Below are 15,632 nucleotides of genomic sequence, written 5' to 3' on the forward strand. Positions count from 1 at the left end.
CTTTTCAGTGGTGCTCAGTGGCAGGACAAGGAACAGTTGGGTACAAGCTGGAGCACAGGAGGTTCCCCCTCAGTCTGAGAAGAAACTTCCTTATGATGAGGTTGGCCAAGCACTGGAACAGGCTGCCGAGAGAGGTGGTGGAGTTTCTTTCTCTGGAGACTTTCAAAACCTGCCTGGATGCATTCCTGTGCTCTAGGTGTTCCTGCTTTGGCAGGGTGATTGGACTAAATGATTTCTAGAGGTCCCTTTCAACCCCTAAAAATTCTGTGATTACTAAGATTCTATGTTGTTCAGCCTGCATTTTACAGAGAAAGAAACCTGACTTTTTACTAAATCTGGTTCGTAGTAATGACTATCAGAGTGACTCCTTCCCTTGTTTGTATTTGCAAATTTACTTCTATTCAAGGCTAGCCTTGCCTGTGTACTTCTGTTCTTGCCTATGTTTTCTCCCAGTTGACTACTGGTTCTCCTTCCTAATGTGCCTGTTGTCTTTCCCCCTGCCCCCCAAGTTCATTCATATGCTTTCCACATAAACACTCATCAGTTCTGAGAGGGATGATTTTCTGCTGAGCTACAGACCCTGTTTTCTTTTACAGATACCAAAACGTTATTTTAAAGTTCAGTGGCCTTTTAGAAAACAGTTCTGCTAGCACACGATATCATCTAGAATGGATATAATTATTTTTTAGTAATTTTAGACAGTGGATTTTCAAGCAGCACCTCATTCTTTGTTACTGTTGACTAGCAGGTAAATGTTGACTTTAAGAATAGAAGTTCTTGCTTTCTAGCATGCATTTGCACCTCTTATGCTGAAATGTATGACTTGACATCCTGCGGTACATATACCTTTGTGTTTAATGTGTGTTCCTGTTAGCTTTGCACAAAACTGCTTGTGTTATTACTTAGATGGGAGGACCTGAAGATCAAGAAGCTGCAGGGCTTGGTTTTAATGATCCAGTTCAGAGCATGTCTCTTGCTGAGTAATATCCTAGCATTGTTTTACCAGCCCCAAATCACCATCCAATAATAGATAACCATGATTTGAGAATGAGGTCATGAATGCCTGTAGTCATCACAGTTTTACTTGTAGATAAAGGAATGGCTAATCTTTCCATCTCATTACATTTTGAATGTGGAAATCATTTCCTGTTTGCTTCCTTTAACACTTAAGCTTGTAAATAGCAGTGTTTCCAGTTCTGAGTTTGTAGGAGCTGTGTTTACCTGCCTCTGTCCGAGGAAGGGTCCTATCTTTCAGGAGTTCTTTATGGTGAATGATTGTTCATAGCTAGGCATAAAATTGTCTTCAAAGGTTAAATGTTTCCATTCAGGTTACAGTTTTAGTATCCCATAGACGGGCAGGCATAGAGCTTATTCAACTCTTGATCCTTACTGAGCTAGAGCTTTTGGTAGGGCTGGTAGTTTGAGTCACGGTTACTGTCTTACTTTTTGGGCTGGTAGTAGCAGTAAAGAATCAGTACTATGTTGCATTAAGTTTAAGATTCATGTTAAATGCTAGAAAGCTGTTGTATTACATTTGGATGTTAACAAAGTTGCTTTTTAATTTGTCACTGTAGCATCATGATAAGTTACTGCTTCCTTCATTGGCATTTTGCAGTTTCTGGATCGTTACATACTTGTTCCCTGCAGCTATACAATTGTGATGGTAGCAAATCTAGAAGATAGGGTAACTTTTTAAACAGCTAGATCCTGTCTACTGGACATACATGTTTTGTAGCTAGTCCAGCCTTGGGTTTTGCTGTGCTCCTAACCATTTTTTTCAGTTAACCAAGCCATTTTTTCAACAAAATCCATCTACCAGCTTCAGGCATTGTAGCTAGAGGCTTTTCACTTAACATTTCCTCTATGCTTTTGAAGGTGTTGACTGCATTTCATCAAGATTAAGCAGTATTCAAATCCTATATTAGTCAGATTGAACTAATGTCTAGAAGGGTTTACTGGTCCTCTAAGAGTCCAGAAATCTGAGGCTACAGTTAATTCTAGTCATAATCTTCCAGTAAAACTTCATTAAATGGTAGCATGTAAGAATTCTTTTGCTATTTAGTGCTTTAGATGTTTGAAAGCTCGGAGTTGTTAGTCAAAAATCACGGAAGTCATTATGGTACTTCTATTTCAGGACCTTCTAAGGCAACTGCAAAAGCAATTGAGGACCTGGAATCTCAGCAGTGAGCAGAGTGGAGTTGGTATTACAAGGCTTTGGTAGACCAGGGCCACGGTGCTTTTCAAGAAATTGTTTGTTTTACTTGAAAGCCCCTCAGTTTTCATGGAAAATAATACTCTATAAAATGAATGTACTGATTTTTTGGGTTTGTGTATCATTGATCTTCCTTCACAGAACTAATAATAACAAAAAATCTTGTATTGCAGATTTAATCCAGTGCACAAATGAAATGAATGTGAACATCCCACAACTGGCTGACAGTTTGTTTGAAAGAACTACCAACAGTAGCTGGGTGGTGGTCTTCAAATCCCTCATCACAACCCATCATCTAATGGTATATGGAAATGAGGTAATACCTTTTTTTTTATCTGAGAACAGTTACAGCACTTTATAAATATCAGTTAAGTGCTTCCAATAATTATTTTTGTAATAAAATGGGGATTTTACCCTTTTATGTCTAACTTCCCATAAACACAGGTGTTTGCCCACTTAGTCTGTTTCTACATTAAAGATTGTAGTTCTGGAGTCAAGTGTCCTGAATGCCAGAGGTACCTTTATTGTGGTGTTATTTTAATAACAGAACAAGAAAAAAAAAAAGTTTTCTGAAAGCTGAAAATTGAAGTGTTTTTAGCTTAATGCTCTAGCTAGTGCAGGTGGTCTCTGTACAGCTTAATTCTGAATTGATTTCCACCATTACTCCCTAACCTTCTGCAATGAAGCCAAATGTGTGCTTGTGAACTTGTGGACCTTCTTTTCTGAAGTGCCAAGGTCAGCAACAGTGTGAATTTTCTGCATTTAATCCCCCAAACTATACTTCTAAGGCTTTCTTAGAAAGTGTTTGCCAAAACTGCTTTTTACTGCCAGCAGTCAGTATAACATGAGGTACAAGAATTTTGGAATTAAGAGGGATAACTTTAGAAAATTGCAAGTAGGTTCTTATACAGAGGACCAAAATTTTGGCTTGCATTCAGATCTCTTTATAGGTCATGTAATTACTTCCTCTGGCTGACTGACTATCTTGTAAAGGGTTTTACGTTTTAAAATATAAACATACATACTGGTTTCTCTTGCAGGTCAGCTGCAGTGTTTCTGGTCTTGGTGAAAGTCTATACTTTGAAACGAAGTAAACCACAAGAGGGCAAACTTCTCATGCTGACTTTAAGCATTATCACAGGGATAGTTGATACTATTCAAAATAGTCTATACTTTTGCTATGCTTGCATTTTGAGTCATAGACATTTGAAACTGATTCCAGTACAATTCATAGTAGCTAAAGTTATTTCATGGGGCCGCTGTCTGAAATACTTTTTATTTAAGAATGAAGCTACCAAACAAATTTCAGTGGCTGAATGTGTTGCAGAAGTAACGAGGGTAGGGTTGTTGCTCAGGATGAAGCTTTTCACAGGTAGAAGTAGTACTTGAACAATGAACATGGAACTATGGTGCTAATGAAAATGTCCAGAAGTTTATAGACAATCTGGAAATCCCTTTATAAAAAACCAACAAACAAAACCCATACAAACCCCCCCAACAAAAACAAAAAAACTGCCCCCCCAACAAACAACCCCCCCAAAATACCCACCAAAAAACCCAAAACCAACCAACCCCCTCCAGAAAAAAAAAAAACCAAAACAAAAAAACCCCAACCAACCAAAAAAAAAAGCCCAAACAAAAAAACCCCAACAAATAAACATAACAGAACTCTAAGTTTTAGGTCCCCCAGCTTTGGCTTGCTTGATTTATAGCTGAATTAAGCTATAAATAGCTGAAGGTAGCTTAATTCATTCATATACTGAGTACTTTTACTCTTTTCCAGTGTTTTTTCCATGTAACCTGTGTTTGTGCTGATAATCCAATGGTACCTGTTGCACTTAAACAGAACTATATTTCCCTCTGTCAAAATGTTATTACAAGTAAATGATGGGTTTATTTTTGTAGCAGCTCTCTACATAATGGTTCATAAGATAAAAATATATTTTCTACTAAAAAAGATGATTCCAGTTATCTGAAATGTCTTCATGACATGAAAACAGCATCACACATATTTGTGAAGTGTAATTCAGAATATGTAACTAATGAATGGCACATACCAAGTTTGATACTCTGCAATGTTTTATATGAATTCTTATGTTTATTTAATGTTTTACTTATAAGGAAATTAACCTTTCATATCACGTTATTTTCATATTTAAAGCTAAACACTATTAAAATTGTGTACTTGTCTAATGGTTATATAAAATTGCAGTTAGTGAAACAAATGTAAGCATCTAAAATGAGAGTCTGTTTGAGGGGGGATTGTTTCAGAAGTTTCTAGTTCCATATTCTGGCTTAAAATACAAAGGTCTTTCAGTCTGGCCTTCATGCAGCATCTTCATGACTTTGTTCAGATTTTTATATTAAAAATAATGGCTAAATTTTCAAATGAAGCTAGGTGAGTTTTTGTAAGAGCTTCTGGATTTGAAATCAGTCTTAAAGCATAACAGCTGAATTTCATAAATTGGATAAAGTTTCTGATACTGTTACCTTAGTGTGAACCTGTAAATAATTCTATCAGTTTTGTACATAGTTTTGGGGTGGGGTTTTTGGGAAAATAAAAATAACTATATTTTGTAATTCCCACCTTGTTAATTTAACCCAAACCTATACACTTAGTTCCAGCTCATTGATGTATAGTAAAAGCATTCCAATTTTGTCTTTCATCCAGCGTTTCATCCAGTATCTGGCGTCCAGAAACACATTGTTTAATTTGAGCAATTTTCTAGACAAAAGTGGATTGCAAGGTAAGGCATCTTTTTCATTAATAGTTAGTAACAGTAAATAAATCTTGGTAGCTTTAATGGACCACATCATTTAATGACTAAATTTTATGTCTGTTTTACCCCAGACTGCATTAATTAATTTAAAAGGCTGTTGTGGTATGGCAGAAGCTGTCTATTAGAGAAACATGCTGCATCTTTTAGGAAAGGCTCACTTACAAGTGCTTCTAACTCTCTTAGCTATACACATCTGACTTTCTGTTCCCCCTGTTCATGAAAAGATTTTTTCCTTTTGGGAGAGGTATGTTCTGATTAGTAATTTAAATTTTAAAATATGCATCATATGTATATCAGACGCAGTATGCAATAGAGGCAGGTACTGTCTTAAAAAAAAAAAAGTTATTGGTAAATTGTTTGATGACCATTCCATTCATCTTTGGAAACTCATTCTGTGGGCGAATGTCTCTCTGGTTCACATTTTCTCAATTGAAATACCCTTCTTAAGTATTAGACTTCAGCTCAGTGCAGTTTTGGTCATACATGTAGCTTCATGGGTTGTTTTTTTTTTTTTTTTTTATCTCCTGAGATAGTTTCTTACTTTTTGCATTACTTTTTCTGTAACTGCTAATTTTTACCACAGGTGTATGTAAACGAACACACTGAGCAGTTGCCTTGGCACAGAAACCTCAGGGATAAGCAAGGGTCTACCAAATCGCCTTATTTTATTGAGTCTTTAACTTGCATGATCCCGGTATAGATTACAACAGGTCTTTTTCTTGGTCTGTATCCTTAGGCTGACAGTTATAAAAATGTATCAGATTTCCACTCTCTTAACATAAGAAAACTTTGCCATATCTTAATGTTATCCTCAATGCTCTCTTTTCCCCCCCATTCATTTGTAAATGAGAGAGAACGTAGTATGAAGTTTATGTGAACACCTTGGTGAATGTATAATGTAAATTTTTTGGTAGCAATTCCTATCATAGTATGATAGAAATTTCATTAAAAAACTTTGTTTTGCTTTTGGAAGTAATTTCCTTAAGAAGTGAAATATAAACTTCTACATAGTTCAGGTCTTCTAGATATTTACAGTATTATGTGTTTGACTTACATGGTGAATGCAATGACAGACATGGTTCTTCATAAGTATGAAATCAGATGAAAATAATAATGAAGCAGTCTTGTATTTAATACCTTACACTTGATTTAAAGACACGTTCTTGATCTTTAATTGACTAGATAAGTAATAAGGTTCTGAAACTTGTTTTTTAGGTTATGACATGTCAACATTTATCAGACGGTATAGTAGATACCTGAATGAAAAGGCAGTTTCCTATAGACAAGTGGCTTTTGACTTCACAAAAGTAAAAAGAGGGTAAGGATGCTATTTTGGTTTGCTTATCTTGAGGTTTTTTCTTATGTCCTGTAATTCAAGTGGAAAAGTACCAGTGTTGGCTTCAGCTTAGTACAGACAGTAATGTCTGCTTTTCTTGGGTATCTCCCATGACACACACAGGTTCAACTGCCTGGTTATGCACACCACTGCAAACATTACTTCAGCTCTTGTAATGTTACTGCTTCAAACATTAACAGTTTAATAGAAAAAAATGAAAAATGGTATGCATCAAATGGTATATATCAAAAAAGTGGAAGTTTGGACAAGTCTTCCAAAATACATCACAAAGTTATTTCGTCTTGCCCAAAGTGTAGTGGACTGTGATTTACTGGTGCTTCTAGCTCTGGGATGTTTAAATGGCAGGTGTTCTATAAAACACCTTGAAGTCCTTCCTGGTGTTTCTCTGTTCTTGTCTCAATGTCTGGATGAAGCTTACTGCCTTTGCAAAGGTGCAACTCATGATCTTAACAGAATGTTGTAGATGTTATTCTGAGTTTGAGGAATTAAAAGATTCCCTGGGATGTGAGCACTTTTAGGAGAAATTGGTAATTTGAGGCTAGGTACCTGTCTACATGTAAAATAAGTGCAGAGCACCAGTAATTGGGTAAATTTCATGTTGTAATGAACAATGGAATTAATCTGGAGGTCTTTTCCATTGGGAAGGCTGGAGGAAGTGTACTGATCATGGCTGAAAATCTTTCCATCTTTGTCCATCATCTCTGTATGCAGTGCTTTTTAAAGGTTAAAACCACAATTTTAATTGTGCACTTGGGCATCCTTTATCATTCCTACACAGGGCAATGTATCTTGATGCTGAAAGCTAAATTCTTACCCCACAAAAATATCAACTTAAAACTGTTAAATGAGCTAACTGCATTAGTGAGCTGTCTTGCATTAGTGCAATGGTATCTTGCATTAGTGTTACAAAGGCAGTTGAAGCTGACCTGAGAACACTATCCAGATCCCTTGTGCCTCCTTGCTAACACTGTACATTTGGATTTGAAATGTGATGATAAAGTGAAAGGGGAACACTTGAGATCTCCTACTGTTTTTTATGTTGGAGGTGGTTGCAGTCCCAACACCTATAAGATGTGTGTGTGGCCAGGTAACTGCAGAAACGCTACAGAGATACACAATTGTTTTATCATGTATTTTAGACTTAACTAGGATAATTATTTAGCCAGCAGCACATGCCTGCAGGGCCTTCTGTGAACCAGCAGCAATAACTTCTGGTGGCAGCAATCAACCTTTTTCATACCTCAGTTGTGGGGTTTTTTGGTTTTGTTGGTTTTGTTTGTTTGTTTGTTTGTTTTTCCCAGGGGCCATGCCACATTAGGTTTATTGCAGCTGCTGTTTGCTGTTAGGAGGGAGTGAGTATACAGCACAAATAGAGTAGCAAGCTGTAATCAATGTGCTCCCCTTTGCCTTCCAGCCTGGAGAACAGCCACAGCCTTTTCTGTGCAGATGCACTGAGATTTGCACTTGCAGGAAACACTTGGTTTGCTGTGTGCATGCTGGTGAACTTCAGGGCTGTCTGATTTGTCTTACGGAAAGCAGCTGTTTCTTGTCACTGAGGTGATCTACTCTCTTCCTCAGTTGTTGCTTTTCCTGGATATTTTTGATCGTTGTCTCTTTAATCTGGATAATTAATAAACAACCAAATATTAGTAGTCAGCCATTAAAAGGAAGTGTCACGCGGTCTCTGAATTTCAGAAAAGGCTTGAAAAAACCATTGCTGCGTTTGTTTATTCTTTCCTACTGATTTTAGTTGAAAAGAAAATAATCCAAACTGACATGAAATAATCAGGTGACTGGAAGAGGCGTAGATAAAAATTTGCTTCAGAAATAACCTTAGAAGCATTGTTTTGGTTACTTGGTGTATTTCTAAGCACTATCAGTTTCATTTCCTTTGAATAAAAAACTCATATTGGATTCATATTTTGGCTAAATAAAGGTTGTGGCTTTTTTATGCTGCAGTTGTTATGATTTTATTGGCTGGATGTCATTCCTAAACACCAAAATGCCTGCTTTGAATGACTAAGATTTCAATGTCTTCTCTGACCTCTCATTTTCTATTTTTGTTTCTCATGAACACCCTCAAAATTCACGTGAAGAATGTTCTTTTGTTTTGTACAGGGCTGATGGAGTTATGAGAACAATGAACACAGAAAAACTCCTAAAAACTGTACCAATTATACAAAATCAAATGGATGCACTTCTTGACTTCAATGTAAGTGTAGCAGCATATACACGTCTAGCATACTGTAGATTTTGTACAAACCTGCATGAGCTTGTAAAATAGGTCAAGATCAAAGGTCTTGAGCTTGGGTCTGTGTTATTTGCAAAAATTAAACAGCCTAAATAGTTTTGTTCATAGATATACACCCAGGAAAACAGAAAAAATATGCAGCTTACTGGAGAGAATACTTTGTGCTGAATTAGTGTTGTTTACTATGTATGTTGTGTAAGAACTGTTTGTTCATCTAAGAGCGGATTATTTCTGCTCTCTGCGTTCTAGTTATGTTAGTTAAAATTAACATTAGTTAACAAAAATGTCTGCCAAAATGATTTGATTTAATTCTGTGCTGAGAGATTCTGTGTTGATTTGCTGTGCTGCTACTTTCTGCTAATAGTCACTGAGATGACTGGAAAGCATGCTTTGGGATAGAGCACTGGAGTTCAACTAGAAGTTTTCCAATAAAAGATCAATTCCTTTAATTTAACATTGTTTCTGATCTTCCTAGGTCAATAGCAATGAACTTACAAATGGTGTAATTAACGCTGCCTTCATGCTTCTCTTCAAAGATGCCATTAGACTGTTTGCAGCATATAACGAAGGGATTATTAACCTCTTGGGTAAATACAACTGCTTTCTGCAATCTTTTACTGAGCTCCCTCCCCAGTTTACAATTGCAAAGAACTGCCTTTTCTTTTGAGAAACTGAAAATATAGTCTTACTGTAAACCATCAAAATATTACTGTTATTTCAAATTGAGATTTGTTTCCAAGGTTTTTCTACCCAATTGAATCTTCTGTTGCATTGTACACAGGGATGGGTAAACTTCTGAAAGTGAAGTGAAGATTTTTTTTTTCTACTTAATTTTCTTCTTGCCTTGCTTTGGAGATTTTTGGGTTGAAGTGTTTTGGGTTTTTTTGGGGGGTTGTAGTGGGGTGCGGGTTTTTTGTTTTGTTTTGGGGGTTTTGTGCTTTGGGGGTTTTGTGCTTGTTTGCTTTTGTCTCATTGAACTCTATGGCAAACCCAAATCATGATATCAATGTCTTTTCTCCAAGAAAAAAGATCAGATGTTGTTTTTTTTTTACAGTGGGATAAGTTGCCAGTTACAAATTTGCAGTCCACAGCATCTGTGATTGCTTGGCTATCAAAACCTTAATGTTGCTTGATTTTATGAGTTGATTGGGTTTTTTCTAGAGCATGTCTTAGATTTTTAGCTCAATTACAACCTTAAGGTTTAGGCCCTTTCACTTGCATGTACTGGAGATGCAGGGGAGCCTAAATTTGGAAAATAAACTAGAAAGTAATCTTATTTGGTTGGTTTGGTTGTATTTTGTGATGGGATGAAGCTACCTAACTGCTGTTGTTACCCGATGTTTGCAAATTGGAAAGAAGCCCTCAGAATTAGTCAATAAAGGACAGTCATGCTTCCAGTTGGGAGGCCCCTGTTTAGAATCATAGAATGGTCTAGGCTGCAAGGGACGTCCAAAGGCCATCTAGTCCAACCCCTTCTGCAGTAAGCAGGGGCATCCTCATAGAATCAGTCAGGGTTGGAAGGGACCACAAGGATCATCTAGTTCCAACCCCCCTGCCATGGGCAGGGACACCTCTCACTAGATCACACAAGGCTGCCCAGAGCCTTGTTGAGCCTCACTTTGAATGTCTCCAGGGATGGGGCCCCAAACACCTCCCTTTGGCAACCACCACTCTCGTATTTTACTTTCCCTCAATAATAACTAGCATGCAGTTGCTTTCACTCATGTTTCGAGTGAAGCTTAATGTAGAAACAGGCCTTGAAGTCACTATTGCAAGAAGGAGGGTGGGACCCTCTTGTTTTCTTCACTGGTATTTTGTAATCAGTTGCACCTCATTGTAGATCACACCATAACAAGAGACATCGGCTTGGCAGAGAACATCCAAATCTGGCCTAAATCATGGCCACTGAGTAGATGTTTTACTGCCAGATTGTAAAATTGCCTTTTTTTCCTTCCCCCCCCATCCCCCAACCCAAGAAGATGAATTTACATTTCTTTGGGTGACCTATTCTTAAACTTGATTGTCCTCTTCAGGGTGGTTTTGCTTTTGTGAGATCTAGTACCAGCAAGGTAAGGTGCAATTGCATGCATGTGATCATTAGCCTATGTTCAGTGGAGCTTTTGTCATTTGGTGCAAGTTAGGTGCTGTAGCGACTTCTGCAGTTAACCCAGTAAAATATATCTGCAGGCATTTTCTGTTTGTCTTGGTTTATCTGATTTTATTTTGCATAGCCTTTGCAGGATGCTTGATTTTCTTTTTTAATGCAAGTATTCTTACTGCTTGTAGAAAAATACTTTGATATGAAAAAGAACCAATGCAAAGAAGGCCTTGATATATATAAGAAGTTCCTGACAAGAATGACACGGATCTCAGAGTTCCTTAAAGTTGCAGAGGTAAACCTTAGTCATTGAAGCTGGCTGCCCTTTATTTGAAAAGCTTTATAAAGTGCTGATTTTCTCTTAAGGGAGATACTTCTTTCCAGCCTGATTGCGGTTCCATCAGTGGCCATCTTGTTAGTCTCTTCCCTGGTGATTAGTTCATTTGAGGACTGTGTGGAAAAATCCAAATTGAATGCTTAATGGTTTATCTTAAGGAGAAGAGTATATAAGTATGAATGTTAACAGTTCCCTGTTTACATGATAATTGAGCTTTCTTTTGAAGAGCTTTGCTTTAACAAAGTAACTTCATGGTGATCTGCTACCTTCTGTGATTCTAGCTGTATTCTAGTTTGAAACAAATCTGCCATAAGATTTGGATGAAACAGCAGCTTCACAAAGAAGAAATGGAGACAAATAGATGAACATGTGATTTTTTTTTTTTTTTTTCTTAAAGCATATCTTGGCTTTAGGTGTATTTATAGAGGAAATAGTAGTTCCATTTCCTTCCAAAATGTTTTGTTTTGTGGGTCTGGGTTTTTTAAAAATGTATGTTACTGTCTTGTTTCTGAAGCACTGCTGAATTAATGTCCTAGTATTGCAGATTTCACAGGTGATATGTGCTTCTGGTTTTGTTTTGCTTTCTGTCAGCATTCATATGCCTCATAGGAAGAAATTAAGTCATAAAGCTTGATTTGTTGTCAGTCCTGACTGGAGGGGTGGAAATCTATCAGAGATACTGCCTTCAGGTTTCTCTAGTTGATAACACTCTGAACTGATGTTGATAGCATTAGTCTCTCTGTTGTAACAATATATATCCTGCTGCAGAGCGTTTTAAGCTTGATCTGCATTTTAGAAAACAGATTCTTTACAAAACTTGGAAGATGTTTTGTTTTAGCAAATGCATGCACTGTGTAGGTCTTGAGAATTTATCCTATAAACTGTGGAATAAGCAAACCTCTCTAGCCTTAAAATTCTGAAATGTGATTCTTACTGTGTTTATTTCTAACATTGTATCCTTAAAATATCTCTGTAACACACCTACTTTAAATGTGTATGCATTTAACAAAAATTTATAACTAACCATTATAAAGTTTGGATTGTGGAGTTGTGAAACATATATAGACAGGTTTGTGCTTTTTACATGACTTCATCTTAATGTTTACTTGATCATCTCTGCCTTTAACAAAAGCAAACAGGTTCTAAAGCTCGTTTGTTTTATTACAGCAAGTTGGAATTGACAGAGGAGACATACCAGATCTCTCACAGGTAGATAAACCTATTCAGTGTTTGCCAGCACATGTCTGTTTCGGGGTTGCTTAATCAGAAAAACCTGGCATTATGGCATTCACTTAAGCTTTCTTGCATACACTGTCACCAGGTTATTTCCAAGTTTGTGATTAAATCCAACCTCTGTCAGAGCCTGACTTTTGTATGCAGTGATCCTATTGTAAAATATTAGAGATAATTTCTGACATATTCTAATTGAGCTTAAGGCCACTGATTTCTATCATAGTTGAAGACAAAATTTATATCTGTGAGTTCACATAATGAAACTTCTACATGATACTATGAAGCCGTAGTTTTTAGCAAGCTTGCTTTTGGCTATATGCCCATGGAAGTCATTGTGAAGGCTTGCAGACATGCACATAAAAATGATTTTTAGGTACAATTTCCTTTTTAGTGTCTCTTAAAATACTCTTGACTGCTTCCGATTGTCTGCTTGCTGTTTCCTAACTGTTAATCTTAACATCTCTTGACATATTTCAGTACTCACTGGCGAGTCATTATGACAGAGTAATTTAGTGAGAAGAGTACATCACCTGGTATTTGAAGTAATTAAATATGTATAGGATGCCAAGATGTCGTCTAAGTATTCTGAGCTGCTGTACCAGTTGCCCTATAGTTGCATTCTCTGAAAGTTTTTTTTGACTACTGATTTGTCTTGTCTTAGATTTTTCAAATCTGTTCCTGAATGTCTTTTTGCAGGCACCAAGTAGCCTACTTGATGCTTTGGAACAACATTTAGCTTCTCTAGAAGGGAAGAAAATCAAAGATTCCACAGCTGCAAGCAGGTGCTTATGCCCCTTATCCTTCTAAACAATTGTTGAATGTTAAATCCTTTATTTTCAGTTTCATTATAAACTAAGCTTTGTGTAGGCTACCTTGCAGATACTATATTAGCAGTGATAGAACAGCAAGTTATCATATCTTTTGCTGAGTATTTAATTTCTTCCAGGTCAACAGAGCTAGAATCTAGGGAGCTACAATCACTTGCTGTAGAATCTCTTGTGTAGTAGTTACACTTTTAACATTTAATCTTGAACTTCTGAGAAGTATTGTTTTCATTTACTGCCTACAGATGTTCACTTTAATCATTTGACTTTTGTGAGGTCTGCAACATTTATTTATAAATGTTCTTAAATCACTTTATCACTTTTTTGTCAAAAGCAAGGAAATGCTTCCAGAATAGATGCGTAAGAGTGGATTTTTAAACTAATAGAGGATTAAAACAAAGCACAATCTGGACCTAACTTCATAATCATAATACTTGCAAAGATAAATAACATTTCTTTATTTCATGTTCAAAAAATAAGACAGTTATGTTTTATATTTTTTATGGTAGTGACAATATTAGGGCTTAGCACCATTTTGTTACCTACTTTTCAGAATATTTGCTTTCTTTTGAAAGATTCCTTTAGATTGTTTTACAAGTATTTGTTTTAAACCTTTTTGCACACTCTTACACATGATGATAAATTGCAAACTTTCCCCATGGATATACTGGTTGCATTAATAATTTCTTAATTAAAATTGTTAAATTAGCAACAATTTGGAGTCTGGATTATCTACAAATAATGCCTTCTTAGGCAAGCAGGAAAAGCACAAAGGCTTCAAACATTTCTGTGATGCATTTTGAAGTGGAAACACTTAAGGAGGAGGATCCAAAATCCAGAATGTAAGAGTAGGCAGTACAATTTCTAGATGTGTTAATTTTGCAGTTCATACTCTGAATTTTACTTAAACTTTGTGTTGTACAGTATAAGATATAACTAACATTATAAAGAGTTCAGGAGGCTGGGTGGATACCAGGAAAGTGATCTTTCGACGTTCCTATCACGTGTCAGCTACTAACAGCCGACTTTTCTCCTGTCCAATTACTTTAGGGCTACCACCCTTTCCAATGCAGTCTCTTCCCTTGCAAGCACTGGCCTGTCCCTCACAAAAGTTGATGAAAGGGAAAAGCAGGCTGCGTTAGAGGAAGAACAGGCTCGCTTAAAAGCTTTAAAGGTAGGCATACAGAATTTGTAATTAAACACTTTTTCTGTGTTCTTGTAGATAATAGCTTATTAGGATTCCTAAAGGAACAGAGGGAAAAAACAGAATTATTATACTGAATATGTACTGTTGGTAGAGCACTGCCAGTGAAATCTTATGTACGTATAAAACTTGTGGAGGGTTTGTTAAAATAGTTTCTGAAGGGTTTATACCACTACCGACACTGTGGTGTAGCTGACGCTACTGTGTGGGATAAACGAAGAGAGTTCTTAAGTTCTGCTTTACTTACCTCCAAAGTCATACACACAAATGATGTTTCTGGATTTCTTATGCCAGCTCACTTTCCCAACAGGAGCAACGTCTGAAAGAACTTGCAAAGAAACCTCATACCTCTTTAACAACTGCAGCTTCTCCTGTGTCAACCGCAGCAGGAAGCATAATGACTACACCAGCCATTGATATTTTTTCTACCCCTAGCTCTTCAAACAGGTATGCTTAATGGTGTTGCTTCACTGTGAGGTGTGCTGCAGTTAGGGGGTTTCCTCTAAAATTCTGCTGCAAAATATATATTCCACGTAATTGGGTGGGTGTAGAATACATTAGTAATGTGATAAGAAATGATGATTTGGGTGGAAGTTGATGAGAAAATAACTCATTGCTATAAGTGGCATTAAAAGTGTGGGTTTTATTGCCCATTTGCAGGTTAGCTTCTGATATGAACCAACTGCTGAGAGCCCTTGTAGGTGTTCTTGGTCAGTCAGCCAGATGGTTGGAACTGTAAAATATGCATGCTTTGGCCCCAAGGAACCTTAGAAGTTAATTGGGAAAAGTCAAATAAAATTCAGTTTGGGAGGTCATAAAGATTAATACAATGTTGCATTTCTAGATCTTTAAAAGTAGAACAGTAACAAGTGTTCTTGGTAGATTTTCAGAAAAAAGGAAAGCCTGAAACTGGGTTTGAAAGAAAAGAGGCAGGTTTTGCAGTCTTAAGTTGTATCTGGAACATCTCTATCTGCAAGGGCTTGCAAAGATAATGCAGATACTCATTGCGCACTAATCCTGATCTTCAACTAGCAGGAGCTGTTGGTATGAGTAGGTGTGTGATCTTCATTCTGTAAAATACCTGTCAAATCAAGCAGCAGCAGAAGGTGCAGTGCTTTTATCAGTATAGAAGGAAGGAGCTCTCTGAAAGCATGCTTTTGCTTTGGGCGTGATCCTAAACCTAAAGGATTGTGCTTAGGTCTTCTGTTAGAACACATAAGAATCTGCTGTTCTTCTAAAGTAGTCAGCACTTTGACAGCCTTCTTTCCCTGTTAGAAAGCTGTTGTAGGAAATTGCTTGACACCAAATTTGTGAAAAGTAGCTGAATCGCATATGA

At 36.9% G+C, this 15,632-nt stretch overlaps 1 protein-coding gene across 2 annotated transcripts in view; it reads left to right on the forward strand.

Moving 5' to 3' along the window:
- The window catches only part of PICALM (phosphatidylinositol binding clathrin assembly protein), a 71,091-nt gene that overhangs the window by 27,730 nt on the left and 27,729 nt on the right, over positions 1 to 15,632 (forward strand). For both annotated transcript variants that reach the window (XM_054383628.1, XM_054383620.1), the window contains exons 2-11: positions 2,386 to 2,528; positions 4,884 to 4,959; positions 6,208 to 6,310; positions 8,468 to 8,561; positions 9,076 to 9,187; positions 10,887 to 10,993; positions 12,203 to 12,244; positions 12,965 to 13,050; positions 14,143 to 14,266; positions 14,607 to 14,743. In XM_054383628.1, the coding sequence (XP_054239603.1) occupies positions 2,386 to 2,528; positions 4,884 to 4,959; positions 6,208 to 6,310; positions 8,468 to 8,561; positions 9,076 to 9,187; positions 10,887 to 10,993; positions 12,203 to 12,244; positions 12,965 to 13,050; positions 14,143 to 14,266; positions 14,607 to 14,743 (1,024 nt within the window). The remainder of the gene's footprint in view (positions 1 to 2,385; positions 2,529 to 4,883; positions 4,960 to 6,207; positions 6,311 to 8,467; positions 8,562 to 9,075; positions 9,188 to 10,886; positions 10,994 to 12,202; positions 12,245 to 12,964; positions 13,051 to 14,142; positions 14,267 to 14,606; positions 14,744 to 15,632) is intronic.

The sequence above is a fragment of the Indicator indicator genome, chromosome 1 (assembly GCF_027791375.1).
Source record: "Indicator indicator isolate 239-I01 chromosome 1, UM_Iind_1.1, whole genome shotgun sequence".
Classification (NCBI taxonomy): domain Eukaryota; kingdom Metazoa; phylum Chordata; class Aves; order Piciformes; family Indicatoridae; genus Indicator; species Indicator indicator.